This window comes from Lutjanus erythropterus, chromosome 9 (genome assembly GCF_056507025.1).
Source record: "Lutjanus erythropterus isolate fLutEry1 chromosome 9, fLutEry1.hap2, whole genome shotgun sequence".
Taxonomy (NCBI): Eukaryota; Metazoa; Chordata; class Actinopteri; order Lutjaniformes; family Lutjanidae; genus Lutjanus; species Lutjanus erythropterus.
This window is the reverse complement of record NC_139325.1, coordinates 3,036,600-3,062,762: the sequence shown is the minus strand read 5'-3', so window position 1 is coordinate 3,062,762 and position 26,163 is coordinate 3,036,600. Positions and strand designations below refer to the sequence as shown.

Sequence of the window (26,163 nt, the reverse complement as noted above, 5' to 3'; positions counted from 1 at the left end):
AGAGCACTATAGCTATAGTAGTCATATTATGTATTTTTGTGCTTTGATTTTGATGTAGTAGGCTGGTCTCCCTTATTCTCCAATTTATGGTTTATAATTTATGGTTTATGATGTTTTTAACAGTAGTGCTGCTGGCTATATACCAAATTTGTTAATTATTTGTCCTCTGCAATCAAAAAACAGACTTGACTTCTGATAATGAACTGTAATGAACTGTTGAATCAAAAGCTGTGAACATTCAAGTCCATCCTAAAACTTGGAAACAAGACAACAGACCTCCTCTAAAATTTGGAAACACAGTGACCAAGGGCCTCTGGAGAAGGTGACAATCTGCTAGTAGAAATTTTACAAGTCCACAAAGTCGGTCTCTTTATTGTTGATGGAGCTTCTCCAGGGTTTGTCACTTGATGACATCAGATATGAGAGCAGTGGTTTTCTGCTTTGAGCTTTAGGGGAGTGTTTAAACATATTGATGAAAATTATCAGCAGGAACAACAAGGGAACGCCCTATTAGACAGTTCTCACTTTTTTGCATTTTTGGATTTGCTAAGCTTAAAGTCTGTGTAAAGAAATAATAAGTATGTTTTCTGAATTTGTCACAGGTCAGAAATGTGCCATTAACCCCAAAGCCAAAGAAAAAAAATCACCAAGTATATAAAATTAGGCTTCAAAATAAATGCTCCGAAATGCGGTCGGTCTGTCTGGGGAAGGTGCTTGGGGATAGTAACAGCTGAGGAGTAGTTTTGAAATGAAATGAAATATGTGTATATATAGGCATACATGCATAAAATTATATGACAACTCAACTTTTGAAGCCGCTCTGCGCAAGTTAAATCATTCCATCTCTTCTCTCTCTGTCTCAATTTACATAAGTAATTCATCTCAGTGAATGCACACTGTTGAAGCATTTTTTAGCTGAACCCCATTAAAAACTACGCCAGTGTGGCTGGAAGGTTCAGTAATTCTGCACGGCAATGTAATATAAGCACATAAGGCAGCTTACAGTCATTGGTGGGCATATGCTGCCCACGATGGCACCAGATATCAACGGGAAGGCAGGATGAAGCCAGAGGAGGGAGATAGTGTGTTTGGCCCCATTCAGCAGTAACAGTGGATTATCCATAAATCCCAGTTGTCTCCAATGAAAGTTTATAAAACTATCCAGTGTAAAATGTTCACAGCAGAGGCGGGTGGTGATCCTCAGCGCTCCATAAAAGTGGCTTTACACAAAACCAGTCCACCTCTTCTTCATGTTATCATCCTTTGGAAATTTAAATTCAAGTGAGCTGTTCTGTAAATTTTGGCATTCAAGGAAGATGTATTTGTGGAAAGAAGGCATAGCTAGCTAGCAAGCAGACTGTAGGCTGTGGAAGAGTAGTAACGATTAAGCAAAAGAACCAATGATGCTAATGCACTCTAATGTTACGGGAAGGGTCATGCTAAGTATGGCTCTAGTGCGTAATCAAATCATGATTACAGACCCGCCCAAAAAATCCCAAACATAAACATGGCAAACAGTTTAACAGTCTAACAACAACAGCAATTATTTTACTGTTTTGTTTTGACACTAAACACTGGCTGGTTTGGTATCAAATTTCAGGCAGAACACTAAAGACTGAACAAAATGAAGGTCTTTAATGACCAATTAGATAATTTAATAGCTTCAATACTTGAACATTGACATTAAGCTATGAAATATTAGTATTTTATTATTTTTAAACATGTGGTAGACAGAAATTTCTGAATTTCCTTTACACAGACTTTAAAGGCTTAATATGCTACATTTTCCTAAAAAACAAGGTATAGGCTCATATAAAAATTAACATTAATAATGAATCGTCACTTATGACCCACGAGAAGAAGAAGTAGAAGAGGAAGTTACAGAGACCCTGCTCTCTGCCTGTGTTTCCTTATTTTCTTACTCTATGGTGTGCTTGAGATGTTTTACCAATCCTAAACATCTGTATTTGATGTCCTGGGAATGAGACCCGCTCGGCAAATCATATTCCACCTTTAAGTGAAAATTGTATTCACTCCAGCAGTAGATCTTGTCTTTTGCTGTTAGTCCTTTACCCGTGACCCATGTCTCATGACCCCTGTTTGTCCTTATATCCCGATTGTTTTAATTGCATCTCATGTCTTACTCTCAGAGTACCCGCTAGACTGAGGCACTCTTCAAGCTGAACCAATAAATAACCCTCTCATCCTGAATCTTGGCTCATTTTGTTTATCTTCAGGCTCATCTTTGAAGGGGATGTTCACACACACACACACACGCACGCACGCACGCACGCACGCACGCACGCACGCACGCACGCACGCACACACACACACACACACACACACACACATCTTATACTTGCATTCCTGGGCTTAACAGGCTGCTGGTCTCTGAGTGCAGAATGATGTGCTGTTGTGGAGGAGAGACCTTCACCCCTCTCATCCAAGGACCAGAGTTTATTTGTAGAGCCCATGGAGATAGTTGTTAAATGGGGATGGGAGGAACGTTACTGGGAAGGTTTGGTGTGTAGGGGGCTCAAAAACAGTGGTGTATGGTAGATGCTTCCTAATCACTCCTCTGTTTAGTGTGCACACAGCACAGCCAAGCAGGAGAATAGGTACTTGGCTTACATGCATAACAATAATTTGATTACCCCCCAGTAGTCAGATTTATGTAGCAGTTAGATTAGACTGGTTGCATAAACCAGTATAAACCTTGCACATATGTGGGTAGATGTGTGCTAGCCAGCTAGGTAATATCTTAAGCTCCATGAAGTAATAAAAAGAAAATTAGGGATTTAAATAGTGTTTGGCCATAATTAATTGGAATGGCACCGCAGCACAAGAACTATTCTTTGAAGCTTTAGTTTGAACCTAAAAACACACTACATGCAGAAAAAATGACACTTGACTAAGCTGTTCATACAATTCAAAAATAATTTGACAAATGGTGGAATAATACAGGTTGGTTACTCTCATTGCAACCGGATTAACACAAACAAGTTAACGTGTTGGATGCATGAAAATTTCAGTAATCAAAGATTAGCTTGCAGACTCTTTGACTATCACTGCTACTGCTGTACAGTACAGGGAAATGAAATATTACATTCATTTGGTTGTAATTGAATGATTGTCAGAGCACATGTAAATGCACTGACTCTGTAGAGCTCTGCGTAGAAGGCTGTGTTTCCACTACCTATCCTCACAGGCACTCATGTTTGTTTTTTCATCAGGATGACCATGAGAGTGGCTCTAGCTCCACCAGCCGCAGTGTCTCAGACAGTTCCAAGACCGTGGCCAAGCCCCGCCGCCTCCAGCAGGCTGCCCCCAGTGACCCGGACCTGCCCCCAGGTGAGTGATGGCCCCGAGGCCAGTGGGGCTCTTCCACCTCCCTGCACAGATTATGACCACCAGGACAGGCACTGCCTCAGTGGGGGAGGACGGGGCCATAGAGTGAGACCGAGATTAGGACCTACTTACAATACAGGGAAATCGTATTTATTTTCTTTCTAGCATCTAACGGTGATATAGCGACAGAATAATTTAATAGGCTTGTTAGTAGCCAAATGCCTGCAGAGGTCAATGTTAGATTCAACCTAAGTTAATATCAGTTACATTGTGAGTAATATTGGGATGAGCTGTGTAGCACTACATTTTTAACCAGTGTAAATCAGCCAGAGAGAGTATGGGGGATGTGTCTGTGATAAATCACATAGTGATGGCTCTTATCAACAAGGCCACTTGACCACATGCCTCCTACAGGGCCAGGGATTCCATGCCTGCTCTACTCCAGCACTTCACTGCACCTCACAAGGAATTACCTTGTTTGATTGAGGCTGGATAATGGCCTTTTAAAAATATTTATGACTTTTTAAAAAAATAATTTTTATAACCGTCTTTTGGAGAGAGGCAAACACACAAAGACATCATAGCTGGTAAACTTTTTTTAAAATTCATGTTTATGCTGGAACAGACAGTGTAAATCTCATTTATATGTATGTAGAAGTTTGAAGTGATGTGGAACCTCAGTAATCTAATGGAAATATTCAACAAACACCTCACAAGAGGTATGTAAAAACCTCTCAGACACAACAGGGTGGAAAAAATAAATAGAACCAATGAAAAGTCCTAGAGGCATGGAAAAAGGTTTCCAGAGAAAACAGAAAAAGAAAAAAGTAGTAGAGACCAAAATAAAAAAGGAAAAGATATGGTTTTAAGGGAAAAAAAGCAAAAAAGCAGAGAGTTGGGGGTCTTGAGCCTTGAGCTTTAAGAGCTAGGTCACAGTCTAACACCCACAACCCCTAGGCTCACTACAGAGACCTAGTATGCATGAATGTATGAACCTACACTCCTGGCTGCTTGTATCTGGGGAGGATCCATTTCCAGGCCTGACGTTATGAGATAATATCTCTTCCCAGCTGTTAAAGCAGGGTGCCTCACACCCCAGCATCTCCCTTTGGGCCTGCCTCCAACAGATCTCCCAGGTGTGTGTGTGTGTGTGTGTGTGTACCTGTGTGTAATTGTGTGTGTTTATTTTTTAGTGCATCTGTGTTCATTTGTATGCACACCCCATACTTTTCCACCAGTGGACCTTGTTTCAACCCATTACAGGCTGTAGAGACAACTCTGAGGTCAAAGGTTGCAGCACCTCAATAACAGCGAGGAAGCAGATGACTGCTGTAATCCCAGCCTTCATAATTAAAAGGTAGAGGTTAAAAGGTAAATGAGGTAAAACTAACCTGCTATGACTCAGACAGGATGTTTTCCTAAGAATAAGACACAAAACAAACCTGTCAGCAGTCTTTAATGTAGCTAAAGGATGTTTTTCAAAAGTTAAGACACAGCACACACATTTAATAGCAATATACACAGGCAGTTTTGTAGATACTCATTTATAAGGCTTGCTAGTACCTTATTTTTGACTTGTTGTGGGCACCTATTGCATTTCTATTTCTGCCTACGAAAAATATCTATGGTCTGCATGGTCTTGAAATTTTATCGATACTAGGGCTGCACCCAACTAAGTAGTTATTAGTTCAAGCCATAAGTCAACTAGTCATTACATGTTTATTATATCAATTTAATTATTTGAATATCTATTTTGATTTTATTTATGATAATGATTCTGAATGTATCTGAGCAACCAGTAAGAAGACTAAAGATTTTTTTTGTTTATTTCAACTCAACTCAACATGTCTTCTTGTTCAAAACATAGGAATAACTTATTTCCAGCAAAGGGCTACAGGTTGGAATTGAACCCATGGCCACTGCTGAGGACTCTTAGCCTCTGTATTGTGTGTGTGCTCTACCAACTGAGCAACCAGGACACCAGTGAATGGAGCTTGAAGTGTACAACTAACAGATTAATAAAAACTTGGTTGACTAAGAGTCTTTTCACCAAGTGATGGTTTATTTGACTATTAGGGGGCAGCCCTAACCCAAAGTGTATATCCTCAAATATACTGAAATGCACGCCATTACCACCACTGTCTGCCACAAGGTCTGTTTTGATAGTTTCACTAAAGAGGTCTGAAGGGACAACAGAGGTATACATTTTCAAATCCTGCACATAGGGGCTTTAATGAATCAGCTGACAGCTGTATAAAGCCCGATTTGTTTGTGTGCTCAGGGTCTATCAACTATCAAAATGTCCTGTTGCACACTCAAAAAACTGCAAAACACTGTGAACCATTCTATGTTGTGAGTAGGGATGTCCCGATACAACTTTTTCACTTGAGCCTTGAGTATTGGCCGATACGATAGGGGTACGATATCAGCACGAATCATACATACTTTTATTCCTTATTTTGTAGTGTAGAATGTTAGAAAGGCTTGATCAAGTGATGTTACTCAAACAGAGAACAATAGTCAGCAACCAGAGTCACCTATGCATAGAAGTGCTGGAGCGGAAAATGGACTGCTTATCAGAGCACTTATATCAGAGATTTTAGATGCAGGTCAATAAAATCCGATACTTGTTTTTTGGCTGATATCAGACCGATATCCGATATCAATATCAGATCAGGACACCCTTAGTTGTGAGTGGGTGAACAATGAAGAAACCATGTAGCACATACTGCAAATAAACAAATAGCCAACAAACAAATTCAGATAATGAGTTATGCTGAATCACAAAAAAGGTTTTTTTGTTTTTTTTCGGTCTATTTTTTGCAATTTAACCAAGGCTCTTCAGTGGTGCTGTTGCAGTACAGTACAGCATTATAACTTTAGTATCTTGTTCATGCTAAGATTAAAGAGAGGTTGTTTACTTATATAAATATAAGTCCCACACTAAAAGATAATACAACATTTTATAGGAATACTAATAAATAGTATGGGAAAGCATTAAAGGAAATTCATATGTTCATTTCATTATATTTTATTATAATGAATTTATTATAATTTTATAAGAAAAATATTGGATTGCACTTGCTGTCGGCAAAAAATCAGTATCAGAACTCTGAGTGGAATTGGAAGCAAAACCAGGCGATTGAGACATTCCTTTTCTGGCCTCTATACATACTTTTTAGAGCTGCATGCTTTCTCAAATTTGAAGTTAGTTGCACTTCAATGCCTCTGTCACAGAAGGCAGTGATGGACACAGGCAGATGCATGTGGATTTTTTTGTAGGAGAATGGCAATGTTCATAAATGTGTGTGCCTTTAGGAAGAACTGTTAGCACTGAGAGCACTGCAGGGCAATGGCCAGACTTACCTCTTTGTCAGCATCTACGTCGACAAACCTCTGTGTTGCGTCTGTTCCCCTCCCCTTCAAAACAACCAAAACAAAACACGGGCCGACACTAAAAAGCAGCCACCAGCAATTATCCAGTCATTTGGCCCTAAGCTCTCACATGCTGAATGAATTTATCCTCCCTGTTCTCCCTGTGGTGGAAAATAGTGATGTTAATTCATATGCCATGGGATTGGTAGCCACACAAAGACCAAAGACCAAGTGCTTCCACCTTGGGCGATTCTGTGAGTGATTATGTTTACTGCTGCTTGTGGGGGACCAGCGGCCACCGTTTGTGAGAACCGCATTTCTCTGTTTGAGGGGATTCCTACTATTCACACCATTGAAAATGTGTTTTGTTTTAAACGAGTTCAAAGAAATTTAATAGTGGCAAGTCTTGCTTTGAGTCTGGTACTACCTGTGAGTTGGGTGGATCAAAGTTATACAGAGGATTTACATTTTCAAAGCTGAACCATCCCTAAGAGCTGCAAAGATATTTTATATTTTTGTAAGTGCATTAGGACATGTAGTATGAACTGTCTTTGCAGTGTGACAGTTTCTCTAAGTAATAGTAGCTCATACAAGCTGTGATCAGACACGCCATGCCTTAGAGAATCATATTCAGTTTTTTCAATTCTCTCTTTTTTCAATTCTCTCTTGTTATATGTGGCAACGGGTCATTTTGAACATGTGATTGAATTATTAAACTTTTTATGTAAAAAAAAAAAAGAATGTTAATGCCCTGAATGTTAATCAGAGGTGGGTAGCCCACCTCTCCCAGCCCCAGCTCTTGAGTGGGAGTTTGTGATTCTGCACTCACTTTCAAATAATATGTTGATCGAAACTCATAATCTACAGTGGTCAACACTATTTCTTGCTAACCCTCAACTTAGAATTTTTAACTTTTGGTGAAATTTTCACAACTTTTGTTGGCTCACAGGACCACATTTTTTGTCTTGATCCCATGATAAACAGGGCTATGGTTATGTACTCACACACACACACACACACACACACACACACACACACACACGAAACCCTCACAGCCTCCCTGAGCTTCTGCCATTAACTCAGCTAGCTGCAACACGGGGAACTGATCACACAGAAACTTACAAAGGGCCATGATTGGATTGTGCTTCTTGTGGCTGTCAAAGCTTCAGCAGACACTCTGTGTTTTCAGTGCAGCCACAGAGAATCTGATAGCAGCTGCAAACAGCTGGTTAGCTCTTATTTTGAGCCCCGCTGCTACAATAAGCACTGGTCAGACGCTCACTCTGGTGGGTGTCTTCTTAACACGTCACGCTCTATGTAGCCATGAGGTCTTACAGTGGTAGTCCTGTGCACCCCCAGCACACCCCCTCTCTCATCCACTTGCCCACTTTTTAAGAAATATGTAGTGGTTGGGGTTATGGTCAGACCTGAGGTGAAGTTACACTTTGATAGATACTTTGCATCTGCAAGCATCATATTAATTTGTATACATTTCTTCCACTTGTGAATAGTTATCGACCATTTTTTGGGGGGGGGGGGTTGCCTTTATTTTGATAGGGACAGTTGAAGATGTGACAGGAAAGGGGGCAGAGAGGGGGAATGACATGCAGCAAATGGGTCAAATGGGGATCGAACCAGCGACCAACAGCCTCAGTACATGGGGCGAACGCTCTACCAACTGAGCGTTGGGAGCACCCCATTCACCATTATTTCTAGTGTATATCAACCTTTCCCATTGGTAATGCTACAACATTTTGGTATCATTTCTTCTGTTTTATGTAGAATTTGGGGTTGCAACTAACAATTATGTTTACTGTAGATTAATCTGTTGGTTATTTTCTGGATTTATTGATTAGTTGTTAAATTTTTAATATGTCAAAAAATGGTGAAAAGTGTTTATCAGCCCAAGGTGATTTCCTAAAATGTCTTGTTTTGTCCACAGCCCAAAAATATTCAGTTTACTGGCATGAATGAGTAAAGAAACCAGAAATATTCACATTTAAGAGACTGGAATCAGAGTATTTTTCCTTTTTTTTCACAAAATCATTAAATCAGTTATCAAAATACTTTGAGACTAATTTAATACTGGTTCATAATTGAATAATCTATTAATTGTTGCTGCTCTTATGTGTATGTACTATCATGTGAGTGCATTCACCTACATTTACGTATGTGTCAACTGTGAGTATGCTTATGTTACTTTGAAAGAACTGTGCATGCATGGTTAAATAAGTATGCGTGTGATTGAAGGAGATTGAGATTTGCATAGATTGAAATGCAAACACACTCCTGAGATAATTCTTTGGTCCAGTGCTACTGCTGTCCTGGTACTGGGGCCTTTGCTCAGAAAATAAGTACAGCAGCTGTTCTGGTATTACTGGCTACTTATGGATAGAGAATATCCCATACTGGTAAAGGCTGGAGCTCTCTCCAGCTGGAGCTTTCTGCATGTTCTGGAGCCCTGCTGTACCATGCATGGTTGGGTTCTGTGAATCTGCAGTTTTACTATAAGAGGCCCCAGAGCTAATAGAGTGGCTAACATAATTAAGTGGCTTATATTATTGGTGATAGTAACCTTGTAATAATATAGGCTTGCAGTATTTCCACAGTCCTGCAAGATACTTGCCATGGTGGAGGTGAGATCATTGTACCACTATGTTTACATTCCTGGTATTTTATATTTTACAGATAAAAGGTTAAATTAAATGTGTATTTGTAGGTGTTGTGTTCCACAGGAGCTACTGTGTGTCCTCTCTTGGCTGCTTTGCTAACTGTACTAATTACATTTCAGAATAACACAGCAGGACCAACTTACAGTACATTTATTGTCTGATGGACTTGTCAATCTGTCTCTCCATGGCTAATAACTGGCAAGGCTGATAGCTGCTAATACTTTCCATATACAGGAAAAATGGTGAGCATGGACAGTATAGTGTTTCTTTCCTGTATTGCACAGAAGAGAGTTGGTCTGTTCTGAGATCACATAAAGGAGCTGGTTTTTCCAGTCATTTTATGGTTGAACAGTTTTAAGTGGGCTCCTTCCCTGTGGGCCGCAGCACAGGTGCTGGCTGTGTCAATTGTTTACAGAAGTTCAGAGCGGCGCGATGGCTCGCAGAGAGGCGGATTGGGGCCCTGGACTTGGTACAAGGCAAGAAGAGGTATAACAAGTGTAAGAGAGTGCAAGAGAGAGAAAGAGAGACACTCTGACACGGGTAAATTAGATCCAGAGAGGGAAATAGCAGGGGGTAAAGAGCTGGTTTTACTGCCCAAGCTGCAGGTGCGACAGCAGCTTTCTGACTGACCCCAGAACCACAGGCACACACACACAGCCACATTCATGCACGCAAGAGAGCAGCCAGGCACACACTCACACTCAGACAAGCACATGCATGCATGCGAGGCCATGCACAAATGTCACGAACACACATTGCGTTTATGAGTTGAGTTTATATTATGTCATCCTCTCTTCCTGCCACTCTGTTTGGTCAGGCAGCAAACTCTTGAGAATTTTGTCAATTGGATTATGCTAATGCGTAGTCAGGCCTGTGTACAAGTGGCAGAACAGTTAAGCAATTCATATAAATATTTTCATCAACAGCACCATTTAGTTCTGCCTAATTATCGGTTCTGTTATGCCCTGGGCCAGGCATGTAGATACAGGAAGACAAACATTTAGTTTGGAAAATAAGGGAAAAGCATTAAAGGTTTATATGTTTTAACTTGTAGTGACTGTGTTTAACAGTACATGGGAGGAATGAATAATGCCATTGGTCCTGTGGTTAGTAGAATTTATTGCTGTATATTTTCATATTTTATGGTCGAAACTCCCCTGTCTGTAATATTTTAAGTTCTTTCTTACTTCGTTGAGTAATGACCTTACCATGTATGTTTTTCCTGAGAAGCTTCTGTTTCTGGGCGTCACTATGGCCATTAGGAGGTACTGGTAACACTGCAGGATGGTTCCCCCCGCTCTGCTGAAACACAATATATGGGACTTCTCTTTTGCTTGTTCTTGTTACTACTTCCCTTCGCTCCTTCACCACAAAGCTTTTGGACCCAACCTTTTACCCTCACCAAAAGATCTTTCTATGCTTTTATTTTTCATTTGTACACAATTGATTTTGCTGGCTTTTGGTCTCATATCCTGTAATGCATTGAAATTTAAAAAATAAGTGATGACATAAACTGCGCTCTCAGTAAATCTATCTTGTGTATTAAATAGGGATATAAAAATATAGAGAATATCGTGATAAAAAAAATGTCTTGATATCCTACCAGAATGTGACAATATCCACTGTGATATTACATGGTTAATTACTTTATATTATTGTTTTTATTTAATTCTTAAGAGGACTGCTACTCACTGCTGCATTGTTCTTGTTTTTGTTGTGCATACATAATTCAAACATTAATTCTCACAGACAATTCATGCCAAGTTTTTGCACGATTACAATAAGCAAAAAAAAATTAAGGAGAAGTACATTTAATACCAGCATAAAATGGTGTACACATCACATTTATTATGTAAAAAACAATGACAGACAAGAAATGGGGGAGAGGGTGGGGTAAGAAATGTAGCAAAGGGCCACAGGCTGGAATCAAACTCATGGCTGCTGCTGAGGACTCAGCCTCTGTACAAAGGGCACACGCTTTTACAACTGAGTTTACAAGGCGCACTTTAATTTTTCTTGTTTCTTTCTTTCTTTTATATAGCAATAGCGATTATATTGTGGACTTTTTATTATGATATTGTATCCTGAGTTATTGGTATAATTACATATCTAGTATAAAGTCATGTATTTTATATGTACAGTTGTGTATGTGTATGTGTGTGTGTTTATGTACAGTATGTTTAGGTGAACATGCAGGCTCCTCAGTGGTTTAATGGGCTTGGGAAAATGATATGTGTGAAACAACATGTGCATAGTGTTAGGTTAAACAGAACTTTGCATCTGAGAGGAGAGGAGAGCTCTTCAGAGATTTATAAATTCACCCAGGATTTGTTGTACTGCTCAGGCAGTGTGAGGAGCAAAAATGTTTTCTTATGGATATTTAGCTCCTTTCACTGTACATGTCCAATGGATAGACTGTGGTGAAAAATAACATGTCAGGACCCCTGCTTATTTATGGGCCCATGAGGATGGCAGGGGTCAGCGGTATTGAGCTAAGACTTTCAGGGAATGCAGCTCTGGATTTTACACTTTTCAGTCTCTCAACATTAAGTTAATGTGCCTTGATATATGCTAGTGTATATTTACAGTAGGTACTATGTCCTCCTCTATGCATGTGTGTCTCTTTGCAATATGATATGCTTTTTGTGTATCTATTTTGTGTACTTACTTCATATTTAAACATGTTTCTCATGTGTTTGTTTATGTGTTTGCAGGTTATGTACAGAGTCTGATCAGACGTGTGGTGAACAACGTGAATATTGTGGTGAACAACCTGATTCTGAAGTACGTTGAAGATGACATTGTGTTGTCTGTCAACATTACTTCAGCAGAGTGCTACACTGTCGACGATATATGGGAGAGGGCTTTCATGGACATCACTGGTGAGCAATGGCTGCTTACATTCCTTGGTAGTAGGATTAACTAGTAAATCCACTGAGACAAGTACCTATAAATTACAGTAAGTGTTTAATTTTGTTAGTTCAAACTAAGGTCAAACATTGCTGTTTGCGTAAATGCCCAATGTCAGCTGCCAGAGGAGCCTCATTCAGACAACTGATAAACTCCCCTGTCTGACTGGAGCATGTGTAGGTCCAATGCAGAGAGGGCTTTGACATGGGAAGGAGCTCACACTTAAAACCACAAATGATGGATGAGGTAGGGGATTTTAAACCAAGAATGCCACATGTAAATAGAACAGTAGGAAGTGCTTTTGATGGCTACATGTGTCATGTGTGATGTTTTTATTTTTGGTTTGAAATCCTTGAGGTAGATATGCTAATTGCTTGTAGGAAAGAGTTAGAATGTTAAAGCAAGCTGTTCATTCATGTTGGAACACCTGACAAGATCAACCAAAATGTCAATTTTTAACAATCCTAGTTAGTGGTAGAGGTGTTGGTATGTGGGTGGGGGATCAGATACATAGAATTGTATACGTTCTGATACTAATACAAAGCATTTTAGACAGTACCAGAAGCCAGTATCAGAGAAACCATAGTCATGACATATTCACTGCAACAATACTGTAAGCCTATTTCTGTTTTCTGTAAAAGAGTTTATATCCCTAGCACTTGGTACAAGTACAAACTACTGTGTTTCTCAGGTTACTGCCATAGAATAACAATTTTATTAAACTTGAACTACAATCGAGACCTTGAAGGCCTTGGTTCTTAATATGGGCAGAGAAATAATAAATGACCACTTTCAGTCATTCTTATCACTGTGAAATTTCTTGTTAAGGGGGGCAACAATAGTTACTGGAACTGTAACTGGATGACATAATTCTGGGAAGGATGAGTCTTGTTATCAGTTTGTCAGGGGGGTGAGTGACTCAGTGTTAATTGAAACACAAACCACTTGGTTGTAACTCTTGTAAATGTCACATTGCAGCTCTCTGATGTCTGCTGAGTGTCATTTCCCCTGATTTCCTAGATCACAGATAATGAGGATTTACTGTTGGGTCCTACTCTGTGTTAGTGTGTTTATGTTTACATTTGTTTTTTCTTTAGTGATAACTCTCTGTAAGCTTCCATTTCTCTGAGCATATGTGTCTAATTCATGTATGTCGACAGGTTTGATCATTGTCAGCTTCTTATTGCTTGATGCAAAATTCTCTACATTTGTTTTCTTTTTTTCTCTGTGAAGCCCCAGAGCTGGTCCTAAGGAAAGTGATCAACTTTGCTGACTGTACTGTGTGCTTGGACAAGCGGAATGCCAGTGGCAAGATCGAGTTTTACCAGGACCCACTGCTGTACAAATGCTCCTTCAGAACACGCCTCCATTTTACCTATGACAACATCAATTCCAAGATCCCATCTGTTATCAAAGTGAGCAACTCCAACTCTTTGCAGTAACCCTATAAAAGCCATTTTCTTCCCAAAGCTCAAGATCGAGAGCAAAACTCACAACCTTTTTATATGTGTTAACCTGATATAATTTTGGCATCATTCAAAAGTGTCAGACATGGTAGTGATGGAAAAGTTTAAATTTGTCATAGCAGCTTACAGTTGTCAGAGGAATATGTGACTTGTGTGACTCAAATCAATAGCAGGATAATGACTCATTTTGGTCCATTGTTCTGCACCACTAACGTTGAGAATTAATGTCAAGTTAGCTTAATTTCAAAACAATAGAAAGTTTTAGAAAAACCTCTTTTTTTTCTTTTTTCTTTCTTTTTTTCTTTTTTTTTTTAGAAAAAGGTACGTCCCTCTCTAAAGAATCATCTCAGGCAGTCACTGTCATTTTTTCTACACATGAAGATAGTTGTTGTCTTGGCTGTCTTGTTCCTTAATGTGGTTTGGTATTCATTTTTATAGTCAGATTGGAACTATTTCTGATAGAAAAGGTATAATGTTGTTTCTTTCACTGATCAATTTTAATGTCTAAAACCCTTGGTTAAAACAGGGAGACTGTATACATTTTTGTAGATTCTAGCTAGGAAATTGATCAAGGCTGTCTGTGGTTTATGGTTGTCTGTATTGCATTTGTCATCTTTAAACTATAAGGCTATATCATGGTAACTTTAGTTGGGTCACACTTGACGCTTCTTATCAACAGGCTAAATTAAAGCAGAACTGATTTCTATATAGTCAATAACAAGTTTTGTGGTTTAGTGACCCTCAGTAAGTTTTTCATGGTGTCCTATGAACAGAAATCACACATGAAAGATTTGCCACATGTAGAGTAAGCATAGCATGTCAATCAGTAATACTGATAAGTCCACTTTTGACTGCATTTTGGTTTGTCTTCTGTTACATGTAATTTATTAACATTGTATAATACAGAGTGTGTAATACAAACCCACCTACAGTGATTTGTTTTGTAACTACTGTGGATAATTACAGTAAACACATTGGTTCACATTGCATGTATTATGTGGGTACATTTGTTTCTATTTGGACCTGAGCTCTTTTATGACACAGTTGCCTTTATATTATGGGATGTACATCTACTTGCATGCAGAACATAATTTGTGGTTTGGAGGTCATCATATAACTTTGTTTAACAGGAGCAGAAACTGTGTCATCCACATGCAACACTCAGCATCCATCAGTTAGCCAGAGGGGAATCCATCCAGTTCATACAGAGCCTGGGGCAACTCTGCTCTTTTTTATTAAACATTCCTATTCACATTATGTGGGAGTTCACCAGAAGTGGTTGGGCCTGTAGCCCATTTTACATCTAAACATATAATTTAACAAATCAAATTTCAACCTTTTCGTCTTTATGTTTCCTCAGATCCAGACCATGGTGGAGAGCCTGAAGTTGTCCATTACTGATCAGCAGCTACCCATGTTTATCCGCATCTTAGAGCTGATTATTGCCCTCTATTATGGGGACATTGGAGGACACAAAGAGGGTGAAGGAGAAGAAGGCAGTGGTAATGCCAGGGAGGCAGGAGCAATAGCTGGTGAGTGCTCTCTTTAGACAGGGCTGTGACAGTTCTGTCTCTGATCATTAGATTTATTTTTTACTCTGTTGTGTTTTTAATTTGTTATCAAGAAAGAATATTTTTTAAACATCCAAGCAGCTTTTATTTGAAAGTTTTTTCAGTGGAATTTGACACTTGATGACTATGAGTGGTAGTTAAGTAAGGTAAATTAAATGTAGTTTCTGCTCTTTATTCATCGTTCATTTTCAAACTAATAGAATGAGGCAGTCTTCCTCTTTTTATGCTGAAACTGCTGTACTGTAGCTGCACTTTTCTACTCATGCACCAAACAAGAGACATGCACAGCAAAACAAAAACAAAAAAGTTCATTTTTGCTACTGCAGTAATTCTGTAACAGAGTTAATTTGGAAAAGATATATTGAGGTCTCACTGGAATGAAGCATGTCTGTGTCAGTATGGTTTCTCTAGCAGTCATATTCCTCAGTCAAAATAAGGTCCAAAGCTCTGAAGTGGTTAATGAGCCATCAGACCACGCAGAAAGCTTTGACTTTTTCCTTACACAGCGTTTTCGTCTCATGACACTCTGCATGTTGCCTTGTTCTGTTCAGGGGCTATGTCTGTCCATATGCTGCTGTTGTTCCTAAACGGGACATTTAACATCACTTTGACCATGGTGTGCGCTCCTCCTGCTTTTTCCACAAACAAAAGCCGGAGCGTGTAACTCAACACAGACTGTTGTCGTCAGGCCTGATCCCCTCCATGTGGATAGAGGCAGGAGAGAAGAGGAAGAAGGGAAGAAACAAGGATGAATCAAACACAGGCCCATCTATGTCTTTCTGATTGGAGCACCATAGGAAATCACACTCATCACATCCAGGAGCTGAGCAAAACAGCTCCTCTCACATAGACATACATACAGCCTCACGCACACAATTCCACACATCAACATAGACTTTATACTTTTAATAGCTGCAGCAACCCCCTTAACAAACCCCACCTCATTCCCTACACCCCTAACTTGTCTCTCTCTAACTGCTCATCCTCATCTCAGCCAAATAGAACAGGATCAAATCCCAGGTCCTGTGGGGCCAAATCAGGCTCTGCAGCACCGGGAGCAAATTATGGTGCAGGGGAAGTGGTGGGCAGAGGGGAAGCAGGCAGCCCAACACAATACAGCCCATTCGTTCCCTCACTCCCTCTCTAACTTGCTCCCTGCCTCTTGGCCTGGAACTTTTACTGCAAGTTGGCGCAGCTTCCAGTTCGGTGTCCAATGCCAGATGTAAGAGTCGGTGTCATGCTACTGCTATGCGGAGCCTCTGAGAATGAATTAGTATCCCATCACAAAAATATACAAGAGGGGACCAGCTCTTGGAACCTGAGCGCCCCCAGATCTTGTTATGCTGGAAGTAATCGACAGAGTGAAGAAGCTGAAAGGGGGGTGTGGGGGGGCAGTTTTGTGTGTACTGTATGCACTGTAGTAGGTGGGTGTGTGTTTGTTGGGAGAGGTTTGGGCTTGTTCATGAACATATGGTTTTTAGTGTATTCATTTCAGATTTAAGGACTACAGCTGAGTTCTTTTGATAATCGTAGCAGAATTACTGCTCAAATGATTTATTATTTATAATAAGAAAGTATAATGTGTTTTCTTAACCAATACAGACAGCCTTTACAATCGATTGTTCAAGTACTTCAACATTAATGTATGTTGATGCTTATAGCGACTGACTTGGCTTACATGCATATTTATTTTTAGTGGGTTGTAGTTTGTAAGAAGCAATCATTGTCACTTGATTTCTGGAACATGATCCCAGTATCGTACTTCATCACATCCGTTTGATTTCCCATGGACTGTTTGTGGTGAGTCTGTGCTGCTGTTTATTCTGGCTCAGATGCCCTCTCATGAGTGTCTTGAATATTAATTTTTCCCTCGTGTGAAGGTGTTTTTCTTTTATGCCAATTAACGAAGTGGAAAAAGCCTTGTAATGTGTTTATGTGCCCATGATTCACTGTGGCTGCATGTTGTTTGTTTGAATCGTTCTCTTTTAGGTACGAGCCAATGCCTCATTAATGAATAGCCCTAATAAGTGAACGGCGCGGGATACTTGTGTGTCACTAACCAAAGCAACTTTTCAGTCAGGATTAGACGACTAGTTTTCCTACTGTCTGAAATTCAATGAAGTCTGTGAAACACTGTAAAAATTTCAGTGGTTGGAAACATAGATGACTAACATGCTTGAATGGACCAGCTGGTCACGGCACCGAAAGCTGTACGGTTTCAACAAGTATGTGAAGAATTATGAACCGAGAACTGTGGCTGTCGAAGTGTGGCAGGGTGTGTGTGTGTGTGTGTGTGTGTGTGTGTGTGTGCGTGTGCGTGTGCGTGTGCGTGTCTATGTGTGTGTGTGTGTGTGTGTATGCGTGTGCGTGTGTGTCTATGTGTGTGTGTGTGTGTGCGTGCACATGCGTGTGTGCATGTATGTGTGTGTGCACGTGTGTGTGTGTGTCTGTGTCTGTGTGTGTGTGTGTGTGTGTGTGTGTGTGTGTGTGTGTGTGTGTGTGTGTGTGTGTGTGTGTTTGCTTGTGTCTGTTTGTCCAGTAACGTATGTTGGTGTTTTTGGTTTGTAAATGTGTATATAACACTGAGCGTTTGTAGGAGAGCGTCACCGCCCTCCTAGGCCTGTTTAATGAAATGGACCGTCACACACGCATCAGCCAGAGGCCACAGGCTATCTCCCCCTTATAAACCTCATGTGGCTCCCTTATGTGAGCCCAGTGACGTGACAGGGCCTCTTTTTAATCATTTTTTCACTTTTTAATATTGGTGCAAAGACATAGAGGCCATTGAGTTTAGAAATCTATGGATATGGATGAAACAGCTTTTTGTCTCGCATAGCGTTTTATGTTCTCCTGCTGCTAAAATGGATTTTAAAACATTTTGATGTTAATGTCACGCTGGTAGTGTAAAGCGAAACAATATGCGACACACATGTTGATATGTGTTCCATTCTTTTTTGTCATTGTAGGTAGGTCTGTGCACAGAAGTGTGTGTGTACTGTTTTATCTGTGAGGAAATGATGAACAGGATAAAATAAAAGGAGTGTGTGTGTGAGGGGGTGAGCAGATGCAAAAGATGTCAAGCAGAGTGGCCCTTGCTCAGTGGTCAGGTAAGCGGTCCACCTCTTCCTCTATAAACATGGAGGGACATCTACTGGCCTGCGTGGGCACTGCCTTCTCTCACTCCTCCCCTCTCACTGTCTCAGCGTCACTCAGCTGTTCACTCACTTACCCACCCACTCCCTCACTTGCTTAAACATATACCACTGCTTGGAGACCCTGAACTTATGGAAATCAACCATGGTCCACACACATCCTATTACATGGTGCTTCTGAACTTTGCTTATTGACATATGCATGCTTATGTGGTGTCACACTGATATTGTCAGCTGTGCACAAAAAAAAAAAATTAAGTCAGGCTTTGATTGCTCTCATTGTAAAGGAAAGAGAACAGAGTGGGTTGTATTCCACACCTGTGTGGACATGGTGCTCTACTCCACAGCAGCATATACTGTATTTTGGCCAGCCCACATCACTCTCTGGGAATTTTTCACTCACTACTTTGGATTAATACTTCAAAGTCTCCTTAAGCCGGTCTGTTTTGATCACTTGATTGGTAATTGTGCTTTTATTTTGATTGCCTCGCAATTCAAACGTAGGCTTCGTCAGGCTGTGACGTGAAGCGAAAGAGCTTAACTCGTTGAACTGACACCTCAAAGGCTTCCACGGAGTGAAAACAAAAAGGAAATAAGAGAAATGAGAGATAGAATTGGACAGAGAGTTGGGGAGGGGAGAAGGGGGTTAAAAAGCCATAACATGGGATTTCCAACTGCCAATTCGCAAAGTGAAAGATTTAATTAAAATATGTCATAATTTTCACCGCCTTAGCCTCTGGGATTCCTAAGCTGTGACCTCACGGACAATATTGTTTTCTCACAGAGGACGTGAGGCCGCGAGGAATGGGATTACACATTCTTGTGTATTGACATCAGCTTCCTGTCTCCCGACGTGTATGGAAACACACACGATGAGACGAGTTCAGAGGTCGGGATCAGGGACCGGGGTGGTGCACAGTATTTTGGGGAACCTGTGAACCCCCAAATAGTTTGCTGAAAAATCGGGGAAAGATAAGTAAATGGGCATCACTACACTTCAGGTTGTCTTTTGTTACAGACACCAGTCCACTGACTTACAACCCATTGGTTACTTTCACAAATTTTAAGTTAGCAGTTGCTGACACTCAAGTTATCTTTGCCCACTGGTATGTCTGGGCATTCATACCTCCACTCAGCCTGAATCTGCTTTAAATCATCACTTTCTACATCGCCCTCTTCACCTGGTGTAAGGTCTTACAGTAGCCAGTGCTCCCCTCAACTTCCCTGTGCTCTGTCTAGGTGCAGAGGCTGTGACCAATCACCCCACCTCCCCCAGCTAATCTTGTACAGTCCTACAGTCTACTCTTCCTATTCTTCCCCTGCACCCCTAGCATGATGGCTCAGAGTTACCCAGCCTCCCTTGTGGCCTCATATCAGTCTGCTGGCTTCCAAACAAATATGTGACCCAACCTCACGCTGCATGGATGTTTGTGGATGTGGCCTTTGCATTTGGGTCCAGCTCAGACATCCCTGACCATGGCGATCCATTGGGGACAGGCAAGGCTCTCCTCTATAAGGATGCTGGCTGACAGGCTGTGCCCTCTGGCCACCATTGGAACGGACTTCCCCTCCTCTCTCTCTCTCCCTCTCTCCCTCTCTCCCTCTCTCCCTCTCTCTTGAGTTCATGCAGCAGTGAGTTCATGCAACACACATGTACTCACACACCTGCATGCTGGAGTTTTGGCAGCAGCTACTGTGAAACGCCTTGTTCTGTGCTGTTTTTGTGTGTTCAGTTGACAGCTGAAATATCTTGCTTGTATTAAACTACCCTGAAGGCATGGACAAATTAATTTAGAGTGCTACAGAGGGCACAGATACTTCCACTATCAACAGTTTTCTCTCCATTTGACTAGTTTGTTCTCAGCACCTGCCTGTTTAAATTCATTTATCTGTTGGAGTGAAAGGGGAAATTGAGTGTTTGTCATTTGAACCCTGAATTGAATACAGAATAAATTTGGCAGCACTGTTGTGTACAAATGTAGCATACTTGCTTTTAGTACCAGGCAATGACTCCCTGTTTTTTTTTAGGATTTATATTTAGGATAATCACATATTTTTTTATACTACTTTGTGTCCACTTTGTGTGCACCAGATCTTTGGAAGTATGGATTGTAACTGCCTATATATTAAACAGACTTTAACAAGGTGTAAAAGTAGACCTGCAGGCGCTAACCCTGATCCTTTTCCCATCACTATAAAAATTATGGTGAAATCATATCCTTATTTTTGCATTATAATCAGCTAAGATTCTTTCTCTTTCAGGGATGGATGTAGATATGGAAAGCCCGGGGACTAGCCAGTACTCCAGTCAAGACCTCTATATGCTACGTGAAGAGGCAGACCAGGGTTGGGTTTCCTGGGCTTGGTCCTTCGTCCCAGCCATCGTAGGCACAGAGGAGGAAAGTGAAGAAAGCCTCTACCAGCAGCGAGAAACAGGAGGCATCCCCAACAACCTCCAGCAACATGCACCCAAAGACCCCATTGTTTCCATAGGCTTCTACTGCACCAAAGCTTCTGTCACCTTCAAGGTAAATCAACTGTTAAAAAAACATACACAACAGCTATATTTTTTTTCCAATATCATTTGGAACAAAGAACAAAGAAAAGCATGATCGACTTAATGCCGAACATCACAATGTAATGAGAAGAATAAGAAGTAAAGTTTGTAAAGGTTAAATAATTAGAAGAAAGTCATAAGTATTTTATTAACTTTCAGAAACTGTCTAGAAACTGTTAACAAATTTCTTACAAATGCTTATAAATGTCTTATAATCTAACAATAAATATGTTTGTAACTAATGCATATTACAAGGACAAAGCAAAGCATTGCCCAAGTATATTATTTGCAGTGGCAAAAAGCATATCCAAAAAATAATGGTGAAGAGAAGAATGTATGTCTTGAATATGTGTATTAGACTAAAGGTTGAACTAATTATGCGTAGGGGGCTGTCATGGTAAGTCAGGAAATTCTTGAAGAAAATCTGTGGATAATGGTATTTAATGTTGATATAGAATTTCCTGATTTAAGATATTGTTGTGTTAACAATTATACTCCCCCCCCCCCCCCCCCCCCCTTGCTACCACCATTGTTTATTCACTTCCACTGCCCACCCCACCCCTGCAACTTATATTTTGTGGTAATTTTCGGTTTGAGTCATAAAGAATAGCTTGATTCTCAGGAAGTAACAATCCTCTTTGTCTCTGTGTGTGGTACAAGGGAGGGTAGTGTAACCACTAACTGGCGTCTCGGGTCACGTTAATGTTTTAAACATTATACATGGTATGATGACTATTCAGAAATGGATCCTAAACTTTAATCCTGCCTGCTCACTCAGAATAGTTGGAATTCATCTGTGTTTCCCCTCAGGTTTAGGCACTTGAGATCACATTACTGCTCGTGTGTGTGTGTGTGTGTGTGTGTGTGTGTGTGTGTGTGTGTGTGTGTGTGTACTTGACAGCGTGTGTGATCAGTGAAGGGGGAGGTATGTCTCAGGCCAAACAGACCTTGGTGCTTTTCTAATAATGTTTAAATTGTTCCTGTATTGTTTGAGTTCTTTTAATCAATTAATTGCCTCTCGTCTGGAGTAATTGCAGACAGCTGAAAGGATGGTTTTTTAAACGTTCTCGTCTCTTTCCTACAAGGAAGTATTTAGTTTGAGGGAATTTCATGTCTTTGAACAGCCACTGCCTGAACCTGAGTCTGACATGGACGTGAAATCAGAGAGGTATTTTTAGATTGCTGACCCATTACTTGCCAGATCTGTTTGATCAGAGAAATTGGCAGTTGTTTTAATGACTTTTACACACATAATGCATAGTTCAGCACTGACCATTTATTCCCCTCTTTCACTTTGCACACATGCCAAACTCTCACTGCATGCCAGACTTTTCATTTTTCATTTTAAAAAACATTGTTTCTTGATTTTTGGTATTTTCATGAATTTCAACAACATCAAATTTCAAGTGTTCCCAAACCCATCTTGTAACTTTTCCATCAAACCCTTCCCACTGTGTTACATTCCTTAGATATGGACATAAATACAAAGTACCCCCTTATTCACATCCAGCATTGTAACATTTCCAAGATGCCTCATAAAGCCTTCCAAAGCTTTAAAATGGACTGGAATATAATAAAGGAGAGGGAGCAGGGAAGTTACTGACAGTAGTAGCTCAGTGTATTTCTGGTTGCTTTTCTGACCTCTGTGTGCTGTGTTGTTTCAGGTCTAGATACAGTCATGAATGTCCTACCAGTCTAACTTATGCAGTACCAAAGTGGCCATATTCTTAATGGATAAACATTGATCATGTTTGTCTCTGTCTGATCGGCAGCTTTTCCGTGTCAGTGCCACTATGCGCTGATGTTGACAGAGAGAGCAATTCTTTAGTCAGGTTATTTAACATCCCTGCTCACCGCTGCTCCCAGGGACCTGCACAGGGTGGGATGGGGTGGGGTGGTCCCTGCATGTGATTAAAACATCGGAATAGAAATAGGGGAAGGGAGCGAGGGTGAGAGAGTCTGCTCCATCAGTAGGGATAATAAGTCACAGCTGCTTCATGCTCTGCACCTGCTTCCTGTGTTAAAGTTGAATGGGTTAGGGCCTGCACAGTTCTGCTCTACAACCACAGTTTTTACATCGGCCAACGTCAAAAGCATCACAGCTCTGTACCCCTCTCAGTACAACCAACTAGTGTTGACCAGACTCTCACTCTCACTTTCCCTCACTGCCTCCACATAGTCAATGTTCTAATGAATAATCTTGTTATCAGTTTACCTAAATACTTGATGAACAACAGTGCAACCAACAGTGCAAAACACAAAGACTTAATTTACTCTCATAAATGACAAACATCTATTTATTGGTAGTTTCTTAAATGTGTGGCTTTGCTGTTCTTTAATATTTTTGCATGAAAAATGAGACAGAACTGATTAATTGATTATCAAAATAGTTGGCAACTAATTTTCTTTCAACTGACCAATTGTTACAGCTCTACTTTAGTTTTTTATTTTATTTTTAAAAACTTAGAGATATAGCTATACATATTGGAACGAATGGTTGTTTACTTATGCATTCATACAGACATTATACTGATGGAATTACATCAGTTCATTATTGTGGTTACCAACACAATCTGTTTTCCTAGTATTGCAAGAATTTGTCAATGTGTAGATTAAGTGGAAAAGTAATTTTCTTCATATTTTGAACATCAGTCACAATATCTATCCAGTCATCTTGTTGGAGGTTGGAGGCAGTCTTGTGTTACAGCTTTTTTGCTGGGTGTTAACAGTAACAATATGTAATAATATTCTCCAAAGACACAAACTGTTGGAAGTAGGCTGTGCAGAGCATATATTCAACCAGTTTTTCTTCAAAATGACTCTCTGATTTTTTCTTAAATTTTAGTCTACCCTTATTTGTTGAAAGTTTCTTAATGGATTGAATACTTTAGTACAATTTTAAAACAAGTTTCCTGTAGTCCTTGCCCTTTAGTATTCTCAGTGCTTTAGTCATGTTCTGATTGTCATCCCCAATAAAGCCAGATAGGGCCTCCCCCTAGAATCAGAGAGGAGTGGCTGTCATGTGGTTTGATGAATGTCTTTGGCCTGAGTCCAAACTTGGAAGAGAAAACGACCAGAAGTCCCAAAGGCTGGCATCCAGCCTCTGATCTAAGAAAATGTCATCTGTCCTTGTTTGGATGTTATTGTTTTGGGTTTTAAGCATTATTTTCTGGGGCCTCATCACCCTTCACATCCAAAGACTTGTATAGCTTTTGTTTATTTTTCAAATCATGCATCTGTTTCGGCAGTATATTGTGGCTATACACACACACACACACACACACACACACACACACATACACCCACCCACGCACGCACGCACACACACACACACACACACACACACACACACACACACACACACACACACACACACACACACACACACACACACAATAAGCCATGCTTTCCAGTTTTTGGTGTTGCATTTTTGTGACATACATATTATTGCCATAACTGTTACTTAGATTCAGTCAAACACAACTTAATTTTCCCTTTTTGTCTTCCAACAAGTGTGGTGGCAAATTACCTTCTATACTTCACCAGTGTAGCTCACTCTTCATTTGAACACTGAAAATATAGGTCTTCTTGGGTGGTTTTGATTTGGTTTTTAAATAATCTTGTGGATTCAACACAAAGCCTGGACTCTAACACAGAATTAAACTTTGTAAAGGCTTTAGAGATTTTCTTTTCATAGATTAATTAAAATTGTGAACATATACCCTTGTGGCAAAATAGCTTTGACTGCTAAACTATGTATGGATATGATCATTGGTTAAAGTCCATTTTGACCATTCTGAAGAATTTTTAATGAATCCTGTCTTGATGTCCTTTGTCTCAGCTGACAGAGACCCACTCAGAGAGCAGCTACTACAGTCCTCAGAAGGTCAAGTCCAGAGAGGTCCTGTGTCTAGAGCAAGAGGGGATCACTATTGAGGTAAGGTGCTATAGCTTTATCAAGTTGTTGCCAAAAAGATATGTAGATTATAAAAAGTGCTGAACAAAATTTATGGATTAGAGTCCTCTATTTTATTTTACTGATTTATTAATATTGCAATTATTAATCAATAAATTATCTACATTCCATATAATAAACAAAGATTAGCTACAATAAAAGGACTACCCTGAAAGTCAACAAGTGGAGTCATCAGTCGGCGACCCCTCAGTTGACTGAGATTCCTCAGTTGTTTTTTGTGTTCTGTTTCCAGTCAGTGTGCATTACAATGAATAGAAACATAAAAAAATATAGAGGGATAACATTTCAATGAGGAGTTATACATATGGGGAATCATAAATAAAATGTGGCTCTTGTTTTTTAGGTGGATAAATAGAGAATGCAAAAGCATGGCAAGCTGTAAACTTTACAAATTGAATCTCAAAATCACAACAAACCACAGTGCTAACTGTGATGGAAGCTGTGAAGGGAGATGGAGGGCAACCACTGATAGCACTGCAGCAGCTCAACAGGAGAGATGCACTGTGGTGCACTGGGATTTTATGCCCTAACACAGAGCAGGGCTTACATTGTTACCTTCTCTGACTGTGTGGAAATCTGATGTTTTTACATCACAAATAATGAGGAAAGGCCTTAGAGGTAAAACATACTCACGTAGGTTGATATAGGATTTTAGTGTGGTGCTGAACTGATAAAAAGGAACAAAGTGTTGAATCTTCCTATTGAACAGCCAAATCCAATTTGAGTTCAACCAAATACACCCCCCCACCCCAAGTCCAGTCCAGTCCAGTCCAGATGCTAACATTTCTTAACTGGCCTTATCATATTAGAAATGAGCAAGAGAAATTATATGTGTTTTTATTACATTTATTGTATTGAAGCAAATATCCTGATATGGATTTTCAATAATATTGTCCATCCATAGATTGTAACCAATATTAATGATAATTAATATTTTCACTGTAAAATCATCATCAGGACCAAAACATTAATTTGTTCACCTGCAGCAACTGATTTAGAAAGCAACCTTCTTACCCACAATGGACAGAACAGATCCCTGTCCCTTTTGATCCTCCACTACTATTATCATCATCTCTTTATTCACTGTTGGACAGAGGCTCCTCTTAATTTCCCACTTAAGTACATTTATAAAGCCT

The 26,163-nt window shown here is 40.0% G+C and overlaps 1 protein-coding gene across 6 annotated transcripts in view; it reads left to right on the top strand.

Annotated features, from left to right (window-relative positions):
- Positions 1 to 26,163, top strand: part of vps13b (vacuolar protein sorting 13 homolog B) — a 396,480-nt gene that overhangs the window by 21,192 nt on the left and 349,125 nt on the right. For all 6 annotated transcript variants that reach the window (XM_084725927.1, XM_084725925.1, XM_084725926.1 and 3 more), the window contains exons 4-9: positions 3,234 to 3,351; positions 12,110 to 12,277; positions 13,539 to 13,720; positions 15,132 to 15,303; positions 20,757 to 21,022; positions 24,893 to 24,988. In XM_084725927.1, the coding sequence (XP_084582053.1) occupies positions 3,234 to 3,351; positions 12,110 to 12,277; positions 13,539 to 13,720; positions 15,132 to 15,303; positions 20,757 to 21,022; positions 24,893 to 24,988 (1,002 nt within the window). The remainder of the gene's footprint in view (positions 1 to 3,233; positions 3,352 to 12,109; positions 12,278 to 13,538; positions 13,721 to 15,131; positions 15,304 to 20,756; positions 21,023 to 24,892; positions 24,989 to 26,163) is intronic.